Source organism: Pocillopora damicornis, chromosome 7 (genome assembly GCF_964200805.1).
Source record: "Pocillopora damicornis chromosome 7, jaPocDami1.2, whole genome shotgun sequence".
NCBI classification, from domain to species: Eukaryota; Metazoa; Cnidaria; class Anthozoa; order Scleractinia; family Pocilloporidae; genus Pocillopora; species Pocillopora damicornis.
Window position 1 is genome coordinate 4,578,495 of NC_142676.1, and position 23,006 is coordinate 4,601,500.

The 23,006-nt window shown below is 39.2% G+C and overlaps 1 protein-coding gene, 1 long non-coding RNA gene and 2 pseudogenes across 3 annotated transcripts; 1 reads left to right on the forward strand and 3 right to left on the reverse strand.

Moving 5' to 3' along the window:
• Positions 1-4,240: 4,240 nt before the first annotated feature.
• On the reverse strand, positions 4,241-6,930 carry LOC149042158 (uncharacterized). Its single transcript, XM_089212205.1, has one exon. The coding sequence runs from the start codon at positions 6,151-6,153 to the stop codon at positions 4,711-4,713; it is 1,443 nt and encodes a 480-aa protein (XP_089068331.1). The 5' UTR covers positions 6,154-6,930; the 3' UTR covers positions 4,241-4,710.
• A 66-nt stretch (positions 6,931-6,996) lies between these two features.
• On the reverse strand, positions 6,997-8,303 carry LOC149042159 (uncharacterized; annotated as a pseudogene).
• A 2,154-nt stretch (positions 8,304-10,457) lies between these two features.
• Positions 10,458-11,571, reverse strand: LOC149042160 (uncharacterized; annotated as a pseudogene). Its single transcript, XR_016188427.1, has one exon. The product of XR_016188427.1 is annotated as an uncharacterized LOC149042160 (transcript).
• A 10,230-nt stretch (positions 11,572-21,801) lies between these two features.
• Positions 21,802-22,600, forward strand: LOC149042161 (uncharacterized). The gene is made up of 2 exons (XR_016188205.1): positions 21,802-21,962; positions 22,486-22,600. It is a non-coding gene; the product is annotated as an uncharacterized LOC149042161 (long non-coding RNA).
• The last annotated feature ends 406 nt before the right edge of the window (positions 22,601-23,006 follow it).

Genomic DNA, 23,006 nt, shown 5'->3' on the forward strand with positions numbered 1-23,006 from the left:
TGGAAGATTGTTTATTTGAATACATTAGCGCTTTGCTCTTTTTCTATTCTAGGTTACATTGTGTTATATACTCTACTTTGAAAACTGTATTTTTAATAGCCAATTACATATTTGTAAAAAATATGTATAAAAAACAGTCTGTGTCCAAATAAATAAAATGCCATAAAATGCCAAGAAAGTAGAAATCATTGCCGAGGTTTAGTTGTTCAACGCTGCTTGTTGTAATTAAAATTTCCCTCGCTGGCAGTTTTTTGTTCGTTTGTTTTTTAAGCAGCTTTCGATTGAAGGCAACTGAGCCGTGACGTCGTGGCTCCTGTCAATTTAGTTCACACGCGTTTAAATTTGTATTCAAAAGAAAAGTTGCAGTTTTTTAGCAAAAAGTCAGCATGTTTAATTGGGGTTTCTGCCGTGACTCTTGTCAATTTGGTTAACAAGCGCTTAAGTTAAATTTAGGTTTTCCGATTAAGCGGAAGTTCGCTCCATTCTTCCGTACTCTGGCAGTACATTCAATTAAGTGATAACATTTTTGTTCGTCAGCTGTTGTTTCGCTAGTCAACTCAGTTGGTTTGGCTTCAACTGAGCTTTTAGTAATCGTTAAGTTCTATTTCTGCCGGATCAGAAAACCCTATTTAACTACAAAGGTCCGATTCAGGCGAACGATCGGTATGCTAATTTAGGGTGAACGTAAAGTGGTATGAAATCACGCGTGTGAGATCATACCTAATGATGTACATGAAAAAATTACGCGCTTCTTATAGGCTGAAAACGAGTGCATTCTCATGTAACACAAGTGCTCACGCTTTCAAAATTTGAATTCGTTTGGCTTGACTTTCCCTGCTGTTTTCTCGTGCACATCGCTAAAAAGTTATAACACGATATCTCTTGCAATTTGGTGTAAAGCACTTAGCACTTGTAAGTTTTTCAAAGACTAAAAATTGCAATTGCCCTACGAGCTCGTACAATTTTGTTGTCTTCGAAAAATTTACTCGTGCTTATTTACCCCAAATTGCGGTCGAAATCATGTTATTACCCAAAATGCACTCCACTCAGAGCAGTTATACAGTATGTATCATTACATATCTTCATTCCAATGTTCGAGGTCATCACCAATTAATCAACCTAAAGACAACTTTAGGATAATTTTCAGAAATACTGCTATCCCCACCATTCCGCTAACATCGTATTTTTTCTTAACCTTTTGAAAAGGCAAACTGTTTAAACGAAGAGATAGAGGAATTTTCAATATCCGCCATCTGTCGTGAGCCGTTCGCTATCCAACCCTCTGCATCAGCAAGTTACCAGTCTCCTCTCTAAACAAGTGAGCATTTCTTTTACACCAATACATCACCCTCTGCCACCGTAGTATTGCTAATCCTTTGACAGAAAACTCATTTCAGTATGATGTATTCATGAGACTGGTTCAGGGAGGTTTTCCCGGATTACTGGGACTAAACTATATAAAACCTCTATCGTCATCTCATTTGGGATTAGCTCACGTCACGCGCGGCTGGGGTTCTAGCTAAAATGTTCGGCGTGGTGCCTATGGAAGCACCAAAACCTTAATAAAATCGAAAGAAAAAGTCTTGAGACATCCCGATTCCCACCAAAAGAAGATTTTTTTTAACATCTCAAAAGCAAAACTCGAGAAATCCAAAGAAAGATGAATAATTAGTAGATACAGAAGGGTTTATTATCTAACAGACTCCTTAAAGACCTTTCTAGATTAAATCCTGTTTTGTTGATGCGTCGGATCAGAAGCAAATGCTGTTCGATGCGTCCAAGGAAGGGAAAAAGTGCGAGTGTTTTTTTGATTGGCTCATATCAAGTGACGTGTTAGTCCTTTTCTGTATTTATAGAACAACAGGTAACGTCTGTTATATTGTATTATCACATAAACTGCGGTGTTATATAAGGATTTCCGGCCCTGAGAAAAGCCGTAACAAAACACGTGAAAAAATATCGTATTTTTTCACGTGTGTTGATATAGCCAATCAGCTGCTTACACGTCTCTCGTCTTTGGCGCCATTCGGTCAGGTTGATGAATGAACGGCAAAGCCTTCACGATTCTCAATACAAGTTGTTTGTCGGAGTTTTTCTCGAATTATGGCGGCTAAAACACTAAAAAATACGTATCGCTGGCAGACAATGAGGTTCAAACTTTCCTAGAAAGGGAAGAAAACCAATATACTAAAAGAAAAACCGAAAGTTGCGTATTGAGCGGCTTTGGTGTTAGCATTTCTCTCGTCTGAGACTTCTTCTATCGGTAAGGACAAACTCAATTAATGAGAATTTTGTAAATTGAAAATTACGACCATTGTTGTTTTTGTAATCATGATTCAACGCATTTTTCCATCTGCGTCAGTGTAATTAATCGTATAGTGCGCCAACGCACTACACGATTAATATTCGAGGATTGTCGATTCATTTATTTTCATTTATTAATGGAGTCGGCTTTTCTTCCCAATAAAGGGCTATTGTGTTAATATGACAAACAAAATAATACATGGTTGCTTGTAGAAATGGAATTTCTCTTCTCGTGTTCAACTCGACATCTCAGTCATTCGCTGCGCTCACTCGTGAGCTATCGTGTTAAACACTCGTAGAGAAATTCCATATCTACGCGCGCCCATGTATTATTCTCTATTTCTCACTTTTTGCAGCTGGAAGTCAAGAAAATGAGGTTTACGGTTATGTGGAAGAGCAGTTTTCCGTTGAAGTAGCTATTCGCTGCTTTTTTTTTAAAAGTAGGAGACGATAATAAACACACCACCAGCCTCAGCCACGGTCTGGTCACTTGCAAAACGTAGACATTGATCCCATTCAATAAATTTACCTCCTCGGTACACATGGCCACATGATTACTAATCAGCCGATCACAATCGTCTTTAGAGCAAGGGAAACCGCGAATGTTTAATGAATCGTATAATTTTGGCCAACGAGCTCTGAAATATTTCGAAATCTAAATGTGTCAAAAGAAATGCGAGGCGCATGAATATTAGCGGAGCATAGCTCGCTCTATGCTCTCGATACAGATTTAAAAGAAAAAACGTCCCGATATTTTCAAGCAGATTTTTGTCACGAAAAAAGCTAACTTCAAAGGCACAAGTAGGTCTTTTAAAAGATGGAAATGCACCAAATCGAACGGGGCATCAAATCCACTTTTTCTTCTTTTTTAATACTTGATAAAGAGGTTTAAATACCTCTGTCACAATAAGGACGGTCATTCTCTTGCGACTCTTTCACAGCTCAGATCTCAAAGCATTGCTTTATAAAGAGTGATGTGACAAAGCGAACCTCTATCGATATGCCATCTTTTGAACCGTACCTTTCATTCTCCTTTACAAAGAAAACCTTTTCTAAACTGAGTTCGCACGTTCGGAAACGTCTGCGCAGACAAATGTTTGCTTAGCAAATGTACAAGACGACACAGTGATCGTATGTAAAAAAACAAATTAAAAAAAAAGAAAACTGTGATCGTACCTCTAGGCGTACCGTAGGCTTCAAAGCCGATTTTGGTGTTTTGTTAAGCCTTGAAGTAAAGTAATACTCGGTGAAATCTCGAAAACTCTGAACTTTCTCGGCGAGTCATATTTCACTTTTACGCAGCATCAACACGAGTCATTTGCATTTTGATATAGTTGAAGGGAAAGTCCCCGAAGTCTGAATTCTAGTCAAATTATCAACGCAGTTACGTGATGTTATTTTAAAGTAATTTTAGTACCACAGAAAATCGCTGAGCTAAGTTTACCTTTGAAATGATCGTTTGTAAAGGTAGACAAACACCAAAGGAATGAAAAGAAACAAACATTCCACTCTCTTGCTTGTAAAAGAAAGGGTCTATTTTAAGTAATGTATTTGCTTACCGAAGCAAATTTTCATGTGATCGTGTTTATAACTCACCTTCCACCCTCTTGCTTGTAAAACAAAGAGTCTATTTTAAGTAATTTATTTGCTTACTCAAGCAAATTCTCATATGATCTTGTTATCTACCACACTTTGTTTCTATCCTCTGCGGTTTTCAAATATGGATAAAAATCCTTTTTCTTTGTCAACATCTCAGTTCCTCTTAGAATTCTGAGTGGAGTTACTTCATATCTCGTCGAGGCGAGCTTGGTGAATATTTATTTTCATTTTAGACCGGTAAAGGCAATTTATTTGAAAAGTAATCATCAATGACGTTGTTTGTATCTTTTCAACCTTTTTTGGTTCGCTAGGCCGCATTGAAAACTCAGTCTGGAGACAGAGTACTAGACATTTATTTAAAGAACTTCTACATACATAAGTGTTAGATTCTCTTCTGTGGAGAAAACCTTTCAGCCAGCAAAATATTTAAATAACTTTATACAAGCATTCTAACCTACGCTTTTCAAATTGTGAAAGTTAATCATGTGCAAAGCGCGTGATATTCACTTTTTTTTAGTTAAGTAGATCAATTGTGTCACATCTTAAGTCATAAAACAATAACATAGTTCTTCCCGTTTGCAAATTACACATTTCTGAATAACTGGTGTTTAGAAGAAAAGCTATGGCGTCATTTCTCAGAAATTAAAGTTCATGGATCCGTCGAGAGAGATAAAGAAAAAGTTTGGCAATGTATTAAATGAGATAAGAGGCACATTTCTTATAACTCTTCTACGACTGAATTAGAGCTTTCATGACAAATTTAAAAGAATAATAAATCCAGAAACCACCTTTCGCCTTGACATAAGGTTAGTCTTTTCTACTTGAACATTTCTGTTCCGTTTCACTGGCGCTTGTTTCACCGCTGCCATCATTGCTGGAGGCTTCAGACTCGTTGCTAAAAGGAGACTTTACATTTTCTCTGTGTGGAATATCGTGACACAGCTGGTCAAGGAAATCGATACGCTCTTCAAGCGAAGACAGCTCAGTGGTGAACTCATGATGCTGAGCAATTTCCAATGCCTCTTCGGCGGTTTTCTTGGCTAGTGGGTACATTGCACTTCCCTGTCGATAATACTGATCAGAGCGGGTTTTCAAAATCTGCACTCGCGTTCCTCGAGGAATAACATCAGCTAGTTGGTGCTCCAAAATATCGAGATGTTTTACTGCATCTGCAATATCTTGCGGGGGAATGACTTTTATTCGTTTTCGTTCCACAGTTGATGTACAATCGAGTAAAAGAGTTGCTACTCGAAGGTGCCCATATATTTGCTTCTTAACTCGCACTCTCTCTCTGGGATCCTTCTTGCCCGCTTCAATTGTGTTTTCGAAGTATTTTTTTACCATCCTCTTGTATTTGTTTCGTGCTTCCGCATTTCTCTCGTCATCCGGAATCGTACTCATATGCATCAAATAAACTGAACCATAGTTGTAATAAATCTCAGCCAAATCCTCCGGAGACTCGTGGTTTTGCAGCAAGGATTCGCCTCTTTCGAGACACTCGAGGAGAAGCGGAAGTTTTTTGCTATTTTTATATCTACAGGCCTGCACGAACCCATAGTAGGCTCGCGCTAATAAAACATTTGGATTGCGAAGCTTGGAGGTAGAGCCAAGTTTTATCGCCAAAGAGAACAGCTGCTTGCTTTTCTTTAAGAATTTTTTCTGGTAAGAAAAAGCCACTGCGCGTTCTATCATCATTGCCATTTGCATGTCAGTGTTGCCTTCCCGCTTAAAATGTATCATGAATGGAGTAACCAAACGATCGTGTTCCTCAAACCGTCCATTGTCTTGTAAACCTACAAGGTACTCCATGATTTTCTCGCATTGTTCTCCTTTGAGATACCCTGTTCTTTTTATAATTGGCAACTGCGGCTCGATGTCGTGAACTGAGGTTAGAACTTTGCAGCCTTGTAAGTCATCGAACGCTTGTACTGGGCTCTCAGTTTTACCCCTTTGTGTCTCGCCACAGTTGCCTTCCTTCGGGCTGCTATCACATTGAAGCCCGCCGTCGTTGCAGCAAAAGCTACGGCTTACTTGTTCTGTGTTCGACTGGCCAACTACAACGACGCTGCATTTTGCGAGTGTTAAGTTCATAGTATTTCGGTCGATGTCAACTTTAGCTTGAGCGATGAAGGAGGCTGAATCTTTTGGAGGAAAACTGAATAACGAGCCCTCAACATCGTGACATGATGGCCGTCCACGTTCTGTGAGCTGTTTTGAAAAATCATCAGCGGGGTTATGCGTACAATTCATTCCTGTCAGAACTTCCTAGTACGTTGTTGGCGTTGTTGGCGTCAATATCGAGGTAAAACCTCTTTGACTTTTTCCTTGTATGTATGGCTTGAACTTATTTGATTCAGTTACAATATGCGTCTGGGTTAAACCAGACTCCAGACTAATAATGTTGAACTAATATTTGCGTGGAAGCTGAGCCTCGAAACCAAAGACGTAGGGAAAGTCCCTTAAAAGATCTTGGCTTTGTACTTTGTACTTTATACTTCCGGTTCCCTGATTTGAATGTCGAATACGGATAACACATTGAAGTGTTTTTGACAGTTGTTATTCATCATTGATCGAAGTTTAAGAAAAGCGCAGGTCGGTCCAAGAACTGACCCGGTTTCCAATTAGAAATTGCTTCAATTTAAGGTTACAAGAAAGTTACGCGCTTTTTTAAACGACTGCATGTATTTACAGTTTTCCTTCACAAACGTACCGCTTTCATTTTGGAGTAAAGGGATAATCTGATTGATCTGTTTTTTAATTTACACTAACTAGAGTTGATAACACCAAAATGACTACCGGTCGCTTTTCGAGTGTTAAATGAGCCAAAGCTTAAAAGGATTTCCAGCTACCTTAATATTCTCATCTGTTTGGTTAAATAATAATCCGCAGGGACACCTGGATAATGGTAATCTGGTTGAAATACCTAATCCACCGAAGTTTCATCCTTAATTAAATACAAATGTGTCATGCAAATTCGTTTATCTTTAAAGGAAACTGCATGACGTCAGAGTAAATATTATCTGAACCCATACCTGGGCGTAAAATAACCAGTTGTTATTGAATTATCAGTATTAAAAACGAGTCAATCAGATCGGAGCCGAGGTTTTATAATATTTTATAAATCTGTACCTAAATAATATTTAATATTGAGGGTTTTTTGGCGCAGACTTCTTGTGTTTCGTTAAATTTTATTGTCTAAATTTTTGCACTGTTTATCTCTATCCTTAATTTGACCCACTGGCACTGTAGGCGGCTTCGCTGCTTGAAACCTCGAGTTCTTCAGTGAAAGCTAAGTGAGACTGAAGTTTCATCGCAAACAATTCAATCATCTCCTGTAGGGTGTTTAATTCAGTGTCAAATTTATGGGTGGAAGCAAGCCTGAAAGCCTCTTCGACAGTTTCTTTGGCTAGGTTGTATGATCCCTGACGATAAAACTGATCTGATCGAGTTTTTAAGAGCTGTATCCATGTACCCTTGGGGATAAAGTCACCAAGTTTGAACTGAACAATATCCAGGTGATCTTCAGCTTGTTTGATGTCACTGGGTGGAATGGTTTTCTGTTGAATGCGTGCGGTAGTTGAACAACAATCAAGGAGAATCGTTGCAAGTTTGATGTGAGCGTACGAGGGGGCCACTGCTTGTTCTATCTTTAAGACTAGAACCATGTCAGCATTTTTTCTATCTTCATAGTGAATTTTCTCCATTGCAAGGCGCTTGTGTTGGACAAACATTCCGTTATCTTGACAAAGCTCGAGCGCTTTCAGGAGTTGCTCGCCCTCGCGATGCTTTCCGCTAAAATCGCCTTTTACCTTAATTGAGGCCATCGGTAGTTCGACACGAGCACAACTCGTTCCATTCGAGTCTGAGTGTTCTATTTCTTTTGTTTCGCTTAACGGCGCAAGTTGGCAGTCCACGACTCCTCTTGCTGTCTGGTATTTGTTCAGGGTGCAATATTCTTCCTTCTGATCTTTGTCGGATCGAACTTCGCCTTCGCTGAAAAGTCGTTGGCATTCGACTTTTTCTATCACTCTCTTTTGTCGTTCATTTCGATCATTCGAGTCGGCTTCTTTTGAACCATATTCGTTCTGAACCCCTTTCTTTTTCGCAGTCTCGATTTCTGCTTAATTGCTCTGTTTTTGGATGGCCCACTAGAATGACGCCACAGTTTGCGAGTGATACGTTCAAAGTGTTTGCGACCGTCTCAAATTTTGCTCGAGCGGTAATCGGTGCATCAGGAGGAAACTTTGATGACAAGCCTTTCCCATCGTAAGATGTCTGTCCATGGTGTGTGCTTCCTTTAGAGAGATCTTCAGCAAGGGTAGATGCCATTCGTCCTTGTTTCGTGCTTCGTCGACGATGTTATTTTGACGGTTCTGCCTCTCTGATTTCACGCTTATGCTCTTGTTTTGGCTGCTTCTGTCGGGTATGATTTGGATAAAGCTCTAGAGAATCTGTAAGGTTGTCCTTATTCGAGTGCGGGCGAAAGGATCTAGGAGTTGTAGCCGACAAATGAATTTATCATCGATGAAATCCTGCGAAAAAAAAGCTTCAGAGTTATAATATTCGAGCCTTTTATTTGGTATTTGAGCCTTTTAAACAATATTTATCTTGTATCCGAAAAGGGATTTGTTGTTACAAATCAACAATGTTCTACAGATGAAATTTGCAGATTTCAATTTATAATTTTTCATGTCTATTGTGAGTCACTTCCGCTGTTATTGTAGCCGGTGTCGCTGCTGGAATGATCATGTCCTTCGATAACAATGTGGTGGGGTGTTTGGAGTTTGTTGTTAAGGAAGTCGATTCTTTCACAGAGGGTTTCCAATTCTGTGTTGAATTGATGGAGGCATGCAAGCTGATAGGCATCCTCGGCTCTTTCTTTGGCCAGACGGAATCGTCTCTGACGATTAAGTTGATCCGATTGGGTTTTAAAGAGTAGCATCAATGTTGCCCCAGGTACACTGCCACCGAGTTTGAACTGGATGATTTGAAGGTGTTCTTCGGTTTTTTCAATGTCACTGGGTGGAATTGGTTTTTATTGAGCCAGTGTGAAGGTTGAAGAGCTATCTAGGAGTATTGTGGCAAGCTTGAGGTGGGCATACATTTGCCTTTTAATCCTAACTCGCCGGCGATGATCTTGTTGGCTGAAATAGATAGTTTTCGTAAAATAATATTTTGATTTTTCTCGAGCGGCGTTTCGTGCACGTGCGTTTCTCTCGGCATTTGTTATTTGGCTCATACGATCCAGCCAGAGAGCACCGTAGGTTTGGTAGAGCTCAGATAAGTCCTCTGGTGAGCCATAATTTTGCAGTAGACATTCGCTGCTTTGAAGATATTCCAAGAGCAGGGGAAAGTTTGAATTTCTGTACTCTTTATTTCTTCTCATGTGAGCCGCGAGTAAGTAGTAGGCTCTTGCCGTTATAATATCTGGAGCTCGACTCTTTAGGTCAGATTTTGTGACCGAAATAAGCTTTTCCTCGGCTAGTTTCCATTGACCTTTGTAAGAGAGAGGAGCTGCTTGCTCTATCTCCAAGACCAACAGCATGTCCGCATTTTTTTCTCCTTCATAAAAATGCATTGTCCCTGTGATGAGGCTGTCGTGTTCATCGAAGTGTCCGTTATCTTGATAAATCTCGAGCTTTTCCAGGAGCCGCTCGCACAGGCCATGCTTTCCACTGAGATCTCCTTGTACCTTGATTGGGGCCATCGGTAGTTCAACACTTTTAATAATAATTTCACCTGAGTCAGCTTGTTTACTATTTTGTGTTGCACTCAAAGGCTGATCTAGGTAGTCTACCAGTCCTTTTGCTGTCTGGTTGAGGATGTAATTTGCTCCCTTTGGACCGCTGTCTGATCTAACCTCGCCTTTGTTGAAAACCTGTTGTTGACATTCGACTTTTTCTGTCACTCTCTTTTTTTGCTCATTACAATCATTAGAGTCGGGTTCTTTTGGATCATTTTCGCACTGAAGCCTGCGTTGGTCACAGCAGTGATTACGTCTTACTCGCTCTTTGTTTGACTGGCCAACTAAAATCATGCGGCAGTTTGCGACTGTTGCGATCAAAGTATTTTGTGTTAATTTTGATGACAAGTCTTTCCCTTCGTGAAATGATGGCTGTCCATGGTTAGTGAGTTCTTTAGAGCGATCTTTAGCGGTGTTAGATTTAGATGCCATTACTGTTTTGCTTCGTGGTTTGTTGTCGACGTTGATATGTCCGAAATGCTTCGCTGATTTCGTAGCTATTTCCTTCGGGTGTAATTTAACAAGGGCTTGCGAGTTCCTATTTCAAAATTCATAAAGACTGTTTTGATCTGTTTGCAGGCGAGGGTTTCCTGGAATTGTGGTCGAAAAAGCAACTTCCATCGAAGAGATCCTTCAATATCCAATGTTATGTAAGGTAGATGCGGGTTACCAAGAAAGAGATAGTTCTGAAAAGACGTCGAATACTCTGTTTCGGCGATGAAGGTTGTTTATGTTTTTTCCCGACAGCACTATAAAGATATTCTGTTCCGTTTATGAGAGCCAACGGTTTTCGTCGAGAGAATCCCAAGAATTAGTTAAATTAGAGGGTTTAATTCTAAGTTATATCTATAGGAGAAAGCCACACTTAAGCCTTCTCGGTTGTTTCTATTGTCGGGTGGGATAATGGCTGACGATTGAATATATATAGAAAAGTGCTCATATTTATAGGATATGCATGATATTATTGTCATTGTTCGCTTGACCCTAAGCACGATTGAAATTGAAAAAGTAATTTCGCTGTCAAACATTATAGACGACCACTTGTACCTTGTCGAAAAAATTATCACCGACCATTATTGAAATTGTAGTGAAAAGAAAGCAAGCGAACAGATAAAATTGAGGATAACTTCACCGACTCTTTTTTTCCGTAGTCAGCTACAAGTAAAAAATAGGCTCTTGTCGTTAAAATACTAGGATTCATAACATCACAATTTTGTGTTTTTTCTGATTTTATAACCGCGATAAACCAACGTTTGCTGTTTTTGAATTCTTTTCGGTAAGAAGAGGCCACTCCTCGCTCCATTTTCAAGGCCAACTCCATGTCCGGATTTTCCTCATCTGCAAAACGTCGAATACAGGCGGTAACAAGGCGCTCATGTTCAGCAAACTTTCCTTCGTCCTGCAGAAGCTCAAGTTTTTTCAAGATTCTCTCGCACTCTTGTCCGTTTAGATATCCATGTTTTTCGATCAAAGGCATTAGTGGGTCAACACTGGCAATGAAAGTATCGCGCCACTCAGTCTGTGAACGTTGTTGTGTATCCCCAAAAGTTTGAAGCTGGCAGGCTACCAACTCCGCTGGTCGCTTGTGTTGGTCTAGAAGGCTACCCTTTGTCTTTAGAGCAGAGTGATTGTACTTCACCCCCGTTGGCACGTTTTGTTTCCCGTTTAAAGAAGGTGTGCTCCTAGTTAGGCTGCTGCTGTTTGGCGAGTGATTGTTGGACTATGACCAGACTCCTCTTTTCGATCCTTAGGTTCAAATTTCTTGGTTCTGTGGCCTTGTCAGAAAATGATATTGAATTCTCAGAATACAGTGTGTTTCCATTGTTACCAACCTCACATCTTCTTCGTTCCAGTTCCATCGCTAGCATTTCAATGGTTTCGTTCGATGAACACTGCTCTGTAGATTGTGTCTCATTACTACTCATCGTGAACAAGTTTGAATTCAAGCCAACGTCTCTTTCTTTAATCTCGTCGACGCAAGTAGGTCCTCGACATATTTAAGTGGTATTTTCCACGCAGTAAACTGGAACAGAAAATCATCAATGTTCTCGTCAGAGTAAAGACGAGACTAAATTATAGGCCTTCTCAACCGTGGCGGTAACAACATGTAGGCAGCTGAAATAATGAAATATTCATGATTCCGAGAAAGTACTACAAGTACGCCTGCCAGCTTGAACGCTGAAGACCACGACGCGAAGTGGAGTGGTTTCCAGCTTATCGAGTGTTCTCCCAACCTCCCAAGTGTTTACATCAGGCTATGTAAACACGGAAACCATTTTACATTTCTTCACTATCAATCTTCTAATTCAGCATTGAGCACACGTCACGCATGTGATAAAGTACCGAAATTTGTCATGTGTCCCCTTTGCCCTTTATTTCCCCTTTTGTTACCGTCGTCATGACTACAATCATTGAGAGGCGTCTATTCAGTAACCCAAATTAAAAACTTTGCAATCGTCGGAACAGATTCTGTTACCTTTAAGGTGCAGAGAAATCAGATTGATGGAGTGATATCCTCAACTATCGCTTTAAGGGATTAGAAATGTTGAAATGTTTTGCAGTTTTCTGAATTAAAGCAGCTGCTGGATATTTTCAGCTGCTGGATATTTTATTTTAGTACAGTCTTTGAGGAGCTTGAACAAATTTACATGAAATTTTGGAGACATTTTGAAAGTGTTTATTTAATTTTGCAAATTTCTAACGATGGATTTAGAAATAATCGCACGATTTTGAATGATTTCATGGACGTCATATCACGTCATCAGCACATACTGATACTTCGTCACTGGTCTGGTTAAACGCACGATGGGTCCAATAGCCATTCTGTCCTTGTTTCTAACGCATTCTAACGACAGCAATTTATGTAACTGCTCTTGATTACCAGTGTGCGATGAATCTTACAGTGTCCGCAGCAAAACGAGATTTCTCTTCTGTCCGTTTAAGTCTAAAGTTTGTTCCTCTGTAAACTAAAATCCGGCTCATATGGTAGTAGAAATAAGGTTGTCACTTTCATTATCTTCCACGTCATCCTCAGTGCCAGTATCTTCATTGCTTCTTAGACATTTTACTCAGTTTCCTATTTCCAGTTACGAATGCGTCCTTTCACTGACTGCGGAGTCACCATCAGTAGAGTCTACGTGGTCGGATACCGTTAGGGAACCAGTGTTTATTGTCCCGTGAATAACTTCTTCTTCACTACCCCAAAAATAACCACACTTGTCATGGACAATGGCAGAAAGTTTTCCAGTCGCTCCACGACTATTGAGGCCCTCTCACAGACATGCTTTGACGTTTTTTAAAAAAGACGTTCGTTTAAAAGTATATTCGATTGAGAAGACAGATAGAATTGGAACTCCGGCGACATAGCCAGATACTCAAACGTTTCTAATTTTAATAGTTCAAAACAAATATTTATTTATATCACACCAGGAAATAATGTTTTCATCTTTGACATCTATCTGATTAGCAATCATTATATAGAGTAACAAGTCCCTCTCGATCTGGCTAATCAGGATGAAAGTGTCGTCATTACAACACGGAAAACCAATAGGATTCAGTTACATGAGTCGTAGACCATTAAACAGGTACTGCTAAAGGACAAACGTGCAATGGGAAAAACGTCGCTTGGAACAAACATTTACTTGTCTGGGACTATTGCGTCTCCCTTATTGCTGATTCGCTCACGCTTGATCCGGCTTTCCTTAAGTATATATCCAGTGTTCGAGAAGTTGAAAATTCTAGTGCTTTGGTCTTTTTTTTTCTGCTCGCATCTATTGAAATGGCCTGCAGAAATGCGACATTTATCTGATTACGATGGAGAAACATTGTAATGACCTTTATAGCCCCTCATACTGAAACTAATGAAAACGATGGTATTATACTGTAACAAATCAAAGCCACTTGTTACTCAAAGGAAGACCGTCTTAAACCAGACATGTAGTAGGAAGTCGCGCGGTGTAAGAGACCGTAATTAAGGCACATACAAAACCCAACGTACAGGATGGATAGTAACTCCGACCCATATCCAGGCCCAGAAACGAATTACTAAAAATAATCTTCTAGTAGGGTCTCTATTATATTGGCTTGAAATAGTGTCGTCCATTCCATTTATTGGAGGCGAGCTACCCAAGTAAGTTTAAGCTACTAGGTGTTGTCCTTACCTCAGGCAATAATCTTGTTAACCTTTCAGACCGTTCTTACATAAATAATGTTCACTTACTCGACTTAAAGTAAGCTAATTTCCTTGTAGCGGCGCGATCCTGCAGTACGCGGCATTTTTTGTTGCAAAGACCACATTTAAAGTCGATCTCGTTTTCTGCTGACAATGCTCCGAGCATCTCGAGGGCTGTGTGCGACAAAATTAGAAATGGATGAAAAGGTAAATGTTTATCCACGTATTCCGCATGGAAACAAATAAACAAAGTATTATTTGCAGTTTAGCAAACGAGCAAACGCCATGTTAACTAAAACAAATGAGGAGCGTTTTCCGTGATGATGACTCCTGTTGTAATAAAAATGTTTTTGTAAAAGGATAAACTCAGACGTTTTTGAAGTACTCTTTCGCGTATGACGCACTTTGAGTCATTTAAAGCGTTTTCTTGCAGTGATTTAGAACATTATTTGTTAAATGAGAATGAAAAGTATACTCACCGTTTAGCTCCTTGTCGCTTTCACCAGCCAAAATTTGAGGCAACTTTAGGTTAAGTTGCCGCTTTGTGAGAATGCTGAAGTTTTCTGCCTTGCCGTGTGCCTTGACCTGCTGGTAAAGAGTTTTAGGTCCAATGATCCAATGCTTGCTTGCTCTCTGAGTTCGAGAAAGTCGGCCAGATGTCTTTTAAAATTGTCGATGCCTTATTTTGTACAGTCTTTAGTGACCGAAATACGTGCTTTATATCTCTCGATCGGTTATTCCTTCTCTGTTCGATATATATTAATGATCGCCTTTACAACACTCGATACAGTGATTTGTAACAGCGACAGCGAGGTCTTGCGAAATGACCCGTTCGTAATGAACTATTAATTTATAACACCTATTATAAATAAATGACTAACGTTTCACAACACCGGAAGTATTTCCACGCGGAAGTCAACTCTGTCGCTAACCAGTTTTACCCGCTACCAGAAGTTAAAGGACTTCCACACAAATGTCTTTTCGTAATCTATTAAAACTTTTATTTACAAACAGCAGAACTTGACAATCGTTTCGTCCTTAATTAGGGGTATCTGAGACATCTGATGGCTAACATTGGCTTGCTCAGATTTGACGGCTGACGGTAAAAATATTGCGTTTTTTACGGTTGACGGTAAATATTTTGGCCATGTGGCGGTTGACTGTTAACCCCATTGTGACCCTCTCTCATATGTATGCTCAGAAAACTTTGTGAGACTCGTTGCCAATCACACCGACCCATAGTAACTAAAGGGGACCTATATATAACTCGATCACTTATATTTAGGAGGTACTAGCAAGTCCTGTTTTGAGTTTTCAGTAATCATTTGAGGCACCAGTTGTCTCTATTTTTAGATTTTTGCTTTGCTATGGTAACGAAAAACCACTTTTAAGAGGGATAAATATATATATATATATATATATCAAACATTGTGAAATGAAACCACCGACAGACACTAGTCAGAATTGTTTGCTTGGTAAGTTAAAATTGCAGTTGAAAATTCTGCATCGATAACTGCGCAATATAATTCAATAAATAATTACTAAATAATTACTTAAAACTACAAACTACTTTTTAGAGAAAGATGTTCTTTCGTCTTGTCACGAGCGTGGGACTAAGAAAAATTCTAAGTCCCCATGAGGAATGGAACCTCAGACCTTCGGATTCCGCGCTTCGATTCTCTCCCACTGAGCTACAGAGACTCCACGGTGAGCGAGGTCTATTACTAAGTTCATATGACACGCATCTTGAATACTGCTAGGATCAGCAATGTCGATAGCGTAATGTTTGTGGATAGAAATAAGAGAGATGGTAAATTTTGAGCTCGGTAAAGAAATAGGGAAATATGTTTTTTCGTCTTGCCACGAGCGTGGGACTAAGGAAAAATTCTGATTCCCCATGAGAAATAGAACCTCAAACCTTCGGATTCCGCGCTCCGATGCTCTACCACTGAGCCGCAGAGACTCCACTGTGAGCGAGGTCTATTTCATTTCCTGCAAAGTAGCGTTTCAGCAAAACGTTGACTCATGTTAAGATATTTAACTGTTAGTCTACATGTCTATGGGATCGAAGAGCCGAGTATCTGCAGAACTACTTGCACGCTATCAGCATTCATCCGTGAGTGGTTTATGACGTCAATTAGTGCTTGGCCAATCGAATGATATAACTTGGCGCTGGGGCTTTCCCAGGATAAAGGTGATCTCAACGAAAACAATTGTTATCAGGGAAAGACAAAAGTACATCTTTGTCTGATGCTTGACTTCACCCAAGTGCTCGACTTGTCTATAGGACTTCGTCATCCTGAATATGTTACAGCACATTAAAACGGCCTCTGCATTTGAACACAAACCCTGGCGTCGAATAACGTGCTCATCTTATTTTAACCCTCTCCCTCAAACCGAACAGTTGCCACACTTGAATCAGCCTTACGAGTGGAGCTAATTTTTTTTGTTTGCGAAGGAGCAATTAGAGATCAAAGAAGTTTGCTTGTTGGCCATATCTTCATTTAGACGCTTTTGAAAACATCATCGAAGCTTGAACACCTTACCCAGTCATAATTACCGAGACCATCAGTTCGGCATGCTTCGCTTTATTGGTGGTTGTTTTCTGCTTTGTGATCAAGATCTACGCCATGGTAAAAAACATCCGACCCTCACGGAATGAAAGAGTACGTGTGGTGTACGCCAGAGATAATCAGAGAGCCTCACCAGTAGAGAGGGAACCTAAAGTTTATTTTCCGCAAGCAGAGAGAGGTGCAGGACAACATGGTACATGTAATAATACAACATACAGTGGATCGCAAGCGAGACGGCGACAGCCGCAAATGCACGACGAGCGTTTTGGGTGACAAACTAAGAAAAATGTCCCGCATGATTCAGTACAACTCAAAATTATTATTATTTCTCTTCGTCTTCACCGTCTTCAATCATTCAAGCTCTACATTATCATTTGTTGTCTTTGTTGACTTGATGTGATATTGTGTTCACCATTTTCACGGAAGTTTCCGTCTCGAATTCATTAGAGGCAATTGAATAGTACTGCGGACCAGAAACGAGTTACTGAGTCAAGCTTTTTTCATAAATTGTTGGCTATTTAACAATTATTCGCCGAAGTGGAGGTGGTAAGTGGTGAACATTTATCGAGCCGTGAAGCAGCGAGGAAAACAGATGATTTTAACTCGTTATTCCTATAACGATCACACAATATTTTCGAGCGCAAGTCACGCGTGTTCAGAAGTGAACAGCAAAGGTATTCGAAATTTGAGGAGCCAGGCACAGTGTGCCTCCAACGCTATCCACTGCTAACTGAACATTAATTTCTTTTTAATAGCTTTCTGCATATTAATCGGGTTCCTACGATGAGCTGACTACACCGAGGGAAAGCGAATGCCATTGTATGGATGGACAATTTTTTAAAAGCAATAGCACTTTTTTCTTTTTCAGTTCTAGCTTACATTGTGGTCATATACTCTACTTTGAAAGCTGAAAATTTTAATAGCCAATTATCATATTTGTAATAAAAAAGTCAGTGTCAAAATAAATAAAATGCCAAGAAAGTAATAAATCATTGCCGAGGTTTTATTTAGTTAGTGCTGCTTATTGTAATTTTTTTCTGTTTTTTAATGTCATGGCCAAAATATTAACCTTAAGCAACTTAAAATTTAGCTAATTTTCAGAAATCTCAAGAGTTACTATTATTCCGATTTCCTTCAAGAGAAGATTTTTTTAAAATCAAAATAGAAAAACTCGAGCAATTCGTAGAGATAAAAGAGTTGATTATCTGAAATACGTTTACTAGGCCTTTCTGAATCTTTTCTTTGATTGATGTTTCTAAAGCGGAGCAAAAATTACGAGCTTGTTGGCACATGAAGCATGACGGTTCAGTTGTTTTTTTCTATTTTTAGAATTTCTGTCAGACGTCTCTTTCCAGGGTCACTTTGGAACAAAATAAAAAGCGCGTTATTCCGGTGAGCAGCAAAATGTTAGAATACGCAATTTTGCGGTTTGCTTCCCTAATCTGTTTGTGAAAACAGTCCCACCTCCACACACGTCATTTCCAGCCGATGGCGTGACTTTAAAAGGGACCCAAACGTATATATGTTTTTATATCCATAATGGGCACGGAAAATAAAGATAAAAATATTTAACATTACGAAATGAAACCCCTGATGTAAACTCGTCAGAATTGTTTGTTTGGTAAGTTAAAATTGCAATTGAAAATTTTATATTGATAATTGCGCAATATAAGTCAATAAATAATTACTAAATTATTAAACTTCCTGTAGAGTAGCATTTTAGCAAAGTGTTTACTCGTGTTCAGATATTCAACTGTTTGTCTGTACGTCTATGAGACTAAAGAGCAGTATTTGCAGAACGTCTGCACTCCCACCCCTCCCCTGAATCAACTTTAACCCTAACTTTGTGATGTTTGCATTAAACGCTTTCCAAACTATTTTGTGTTTTCCAAAATAGCATTTTCCGTGAAAAATGGACCTTTTAGACATATATTTCATATCGATTCCGCAAAATATCGTGCTTTTTTCCAGACAAAGTGAAATGTTGGCTTTAAAGCAGCACTATTTAAGCAAAAAACACGGAAATTTCTCCTATTTGATAAAAGCAAAACGCTTCAGTTTTCACGGATTAAGAAAATGTGTTGCTTCAAAAGAGCAACATTTTGTATAATTAAACGGAAAGTTAAACGTAGGTACAATTTACTCGTACAAATATTCATTTTTTTACTGCGTTGCTTGTTAAATCTGGTCAAAGTGCACATAATGCTCTGCACGTTTAAGAATGGAACGATAAAGTCTTTGATTTTAACCCTTAATATGTTTAAGCGGTTTTTTTTTCATTTTTATTTGACATGGTATCAAGAACTGTAATGCAGAAATTCTGCAAAGTTTGACGGCCCAAGCGTGCAAAAATTCTGCACGCCTTGACGTCCAGTGCTGCAGAAATTCTGCATGGCATGGCGTCCAATGATGCAGAAATTCTGCAAGGTTTGACGTCCAGTGCTGCAGAAATTCTGCACGCCTTGACGTCCAGTGCTGCAGAAATTCTGCATGGTATGGCGTCCAATGATGCAGAAATTCTGCAAGGTTTGACGTCCAGTGCTGCAGAAATTCTGCACGCCTTGACGTCCATTGCTGCAGGAATTCTGCACGCCTTGACGTCCAGGGCTGCAGAAATTCTGCACGGTACGACGTCCGCAGCAGCAGAAATTCTGCAAGCAATGGCATCCTGAGTTAAAGAAATTTTATGTGTTGCAAGGTCAATGCTGCAGAAATTCTGAGTCGTTGCTTTTCCATTCTCAAAAAAGACAAATTGTAGAGGGCCCACGCATACCAACAATTTCGATCAGTTTCCTATTTATGCCTCTTATATTTTTCAGTGATCATAGTTGAAATAACAATACTGTGTATGCTGATGTTTCTTGAATGATAGGATAAACTTGTGAAAATAAATCCACGGTTGGAAACTAAAGGCTATTAACAGAGGCCCATACCCGCTTTATTAAACAGAACTATTCATAAATCATGCAGGCTTTTAATCAAATGCCAAAAGGTAAGTTGTTGAAAGGAAATTAATTTTCTCTTCCCTGCAAAAAAAAAAAATCGTGTAATTGAATTATTGTACACATTCAGGATGAGCTCCTAACACATTTAAGATTCTTTTTAAAGTTTGTTTTCAAATTTTTTAAAATTTCGTTTAATCAAAGAAAAGATGGAAGTAATCCTGTCTTGGCATAAGAAGAGCTCATCTGTTGCAGAATAGGATGATCTGTTCATTTTTAAAGAAATTTAAAATTAGATGACCTTGGAATGAGGACTGTCGGGAACCGTGAACAATGCCTTAAGTCGTTTTTAGTTTCGCTATTGTTGTTTTTGTCATGACCGGAAATGTCTCCAATCAATCAATTTCCCAGAATGTACTTTGTGCTCCGAGGTATCACGTTTCTTTTCTAGATGGTTGAGAAATCCTGCACGCGGTCGAGTTGTTGTTGATGCTTTAGTTATACCTGGATTGTATTCGTCGATTAAAAGAGTTGATTAATCAGGGAACGTGTCTTTGGTGCGTTTTCGACAAGGACACTTGAAGCTGAATTTACATCACCATCACTGAGTGACGATATCGTCATTAATTGATGAGATAAATGTTTTTCCTCGAAGTTACCCGTTCAATAATTTTGATTTCAACTGACGATGCAAGATTTAGATTTTTGACTCCTCTTCCTTCTGTTCACAAGGCGATGCAGTACTGTTGATCCAATAGTATCCAAGAAAATTAGTCTTTCACTGCTCACACATAACTGTCTACAATTACGGGGGTTTGTAAGGCCTCCTTCTGTACATATGGATCTGAAAAATTAAAAGAAAGTGAATTTACATCACATGGACATTTCAAAACAGGATGTATGAATTCATCAACACTATCTTGACTATGATTTGAACAGGTCTTGGTGTAACTAGGCTAGCTTGGCTTTCGCGCAGATAATGTTTTACTGAAGTTTAGCCGTACTGAACCTTTCGTATAACCGTGGGTTTATTGAAGCAAATTGAAACGCATCCCTTCAGTAAATTCGTTGGAACTAATTTGTCCTGAGAGAGAGATAGTAAGATATTGCAGGCCTAAGACGAATTTTCAAAAAATCAGTTCATGCTTCATGGACATAAAAGAGAAAATTTCTAATCTCTCCTCTTATGTTCATGGTTTCAGGGAAATCTTGAGGTTTTCACGCTATGAAAAAAAAACGAAAAAATTCAGGTTCAAGTATACTTCAGGCCTCATACAATTTCGTAAATTCACGAATAACGTTAACCTTTCAGTAAAATTCACGCGTCGCATTATAACTTTGGCCTTCATCACGCGTCACGTATAAACCCTTAGTGATGCACCAGTTTATTCAGACCTTAAGTTTCCTCTCAGAAAGTGATTCTCCACAGGGTCCAGCAAAGGAATGTGATGACTTTTGCAAAAAGTCCGCACCAATTATTTTTGGAGAAAAGGTAAACTCTTGTTCCTGTTCTGTAAAGATACGCAGCTCCTGATTGTATTATTTTGATGCACCATACTTCCAATACTCCTATTCCCCTTATCTTTCGGAGGCATCTGGCGTATGAAGAATTTAACGGACGCAAATGAGATGTGAGTTAGTTCAAAGACCAACTATTTTCAAAGCCGACAGACCGATGAATCATGAACTCGTGTCTTCTCATCATTGCCTCTCTTGTAATAAAATTTAGGGCGCAATTAAGAGCGGCGAAGAGAGAGTCGCAAACAACGACATTTCTGTCTGAGGTTTTCACACCTTCAAATCAATTAAGAATATGACATTTTCCCGTGAGTGCTAAACTAATCAACTTAAAGCTTCCTTGATTCTTTCTCATGCTCGTTAACTGTTCGAAATGCCTTGCAATTGTAAGGCCTTGTCCACACTAAACCTTCTTAAGCTCAGAAATTTGAGGGTTTTTTTTTATAACCATACTAAGGAAACAGATCTATTTTTCTTCGTCCCGGCGGGCTATACGTACACTGGCGGCACATTGGGCATGCACTCAATTATGGTTAATTATAAAACTAAAGAGCCGCGACGCCGGCGGTTTTGAAAGGCACCGATTTCGCTCAATGAATACTGACCTTCACATGCTTAGCGCTCACGGTAGGCCTAGTTAAAGATATGAAGTCTCCATTCGTTTGCATTATATACCAAATTGGCGAGTATAGGGTTAGTATTTCGATTAGAACTCGTAAGCTGTGCACTGTGCAATTTCACCAACGAGGGACAAAAGTCCCTTCAACCTATTGTTTTACAAACCGCCGACATCCGCTCGTAATATCCCAAAAAATCGTAGAATTGGGCTTTAGTCAGTTTTGTTTGCTATGCGCTCTTGTCAGACTCTGAGTTGAGTTAATTTGTATCCGTCGAACAAAAATATTTCAACCGATGATGGCGAGGACACCGGAAACATATCCCATTTCTACGAGCCATGATAATTTTTACGATTCGGGAATCACCACCAGAGGAAAGACATCCCAATGAAGATCAGTGGGTTGACTTCGATGACTCAAACAATTCTTTGAATGCAGGATCTTTCATTTATGGAGAAATAATTCCGGATTTAGAGAGTCAATTAGAAATTGAAGGTAAAGTTAAAATCACCTGAATACAAAGTATCACAAGCAGCAATTCAGTGTCGATAACTTTTCAAATTTCAAGGTTGACAAGAGGTCAAAAGTATGCAAGTGTGACAGGTAACGCGAACTTCAGTCGTAATGTATCGTAACAATAAATATAATTTAGTGTTATCAACTGAGTTGACAACGTAAATTGGCCACTGCAAAGAGTTTAAAGGCTGACGTTTCGAGCGTTCGCCCTTGGTCAGAGCGATTGGGTAACGATAAATATAGAGCGATTAGGTAACGATAAATGGTCTGAGTCAAACTTTGTTTTCCAGGCACAAGTTTGCGATCTCATCGATATAGATACAATTTTACCAAACGCTTATTGAATCGTCATCTCTAAGTCGATCTCTTGTTTATGAATTGTATGTTTTCAGTCCTCGATGGAGATGTAGAACCCACAAACATTTGATAAAAGCACATTTTAGGCCAATTTTGTTGTTGCGAAAATTGATACGATGCATTAAACATTAGTGAATTATTTCAGATTTCTTGGATTCCGTCGTTGTTTTCAATGCAGAACCCGGCCAAAACCAGAGGCGCCCTCTCAATGGCTTTGTAGAGTAGGTCTTCAGTACATTATCCCTTTCATTGGTTTGTGATTTATTAGGCAACATCCCTGGTGAAAATCTTTCAAGGATCTTTAAGGATCTTACAAGATCTTCATGAGGACCTTTGAGGATCCTCTTGAGGATCTTCATGAGGATCTTCAAAATTCTTGTTAAGATCTTCAAGGATCCTTCATTTTCTTGCCAAGATCTTCAAGGATCTTTCATTTTCTTGCCAAGATCTTCAAGGATCTTTCATTTTCTTGCCAAGATCTTCAAGGATCCTTCATTTTCTTGCCAAGATCTTCAAGGATCTTTCATTTTCTTGCCAAGATCTTCAAGGATCTTTCATTTTCTTGCCAAGATCTTCAAGGATCCTTCATTTTCTTGCCAAGATCTTCAAGGATCTTTCATTTTCTTGCCAAGATCTTCAAGGATCTTTCATTTTCTTGCCAAGATC